At 69.5% G+C, this 558-nt stretch overlaps 1 protein-coding gene across 1 annotated transcript in view; it reads right to left on the bottom strand.

Annotated features, from left to right (window-relative positions):
* The window catches only part of PREX2 (phosphatidylinositol-3,4,5-trisphosphate-dependent Rac exchange factor 2), a 186,547-nt gene extending 186,339 nt beyond the window's left edge, over positions 1–208 (bottom strand). Inside the window, exon 1 of the mRNA XM_010575899.1 lies at positions 68–208. Coding sequence (XP_010574201.1) covers positions 68–208 — 141 coding nt within the window. The remainder of the gene's footprint in view (positions 1–67) is intronic.
* Between the last annotated feature and the right edge of the window lie 350 nt (positions 209–558).

Genomic DNA, 558 nt, shown 5'->3' on the forward strand with positions numbered 1-558 from the left:
GCCGCCGGGCCGGGCGAGGCGAGGCGAGGCCCCCCCACTCCGCGCCGCTCCGCGCCCCGCCGCTCACCGACACCAGGAACTCCAGCGTCCCCACGTAGTCCCGCTCGGTCTTGAGCAGCTCGTTGAGGACGCAGACGCGCAAGCGAAGCTGCTTCTCCAAGTCCTTGCCGCTTTCCCCCTTGCCTTCCCCTTTGCTTTCCTCTGTCATGGTGCAGCGAGGAGGAACGGCGCTCCCAGCCCGGCGCCTTTCCCGGCTGCAGGCAGCGCTGCCTGAGCGCCCCGGCACTGCGCTGCGGACACGGACAACAAAAGACCCCGCGAAGTTACGCGGCGGGGCCGGGCCCCGGCCGGTCCCCAGCCGCGCAGCAGCCTCGGCCCCTTCTCACCCGGCTCCAGCAGCGGCCCGAGGTCCGGAGGCGAGGAGCCAGCCCCGTGCGTGCTCCTTTCCCGTCAGGAAAGGGACACAGCCTGGAGGAAACGAGCGGTCACTGGTTCCCAGCTCGCCCTGTTAGCTGAGAGGTTGGAAAGCCTCCGCAGCAGCACAGACTTGGACATTAA

This window comes from Haliaeetus leucocephalus, unplaced genomic scaffold, assembly GCF_000737465.1.
Source record: "Haliaeetus leucocephalus isolate CR32 unplaced genomic scaffold, Haliaeetus_leucocephalus-4.0 Scaffold506, whole genome shotgun sequence".
NCBI classification, from domain to species: Eukaryota; Metazoa; Chordata; class Aves; order Accipitriformes; family Accipitridae; genus Haliaeetus; species Haliaeetus leucocephalus.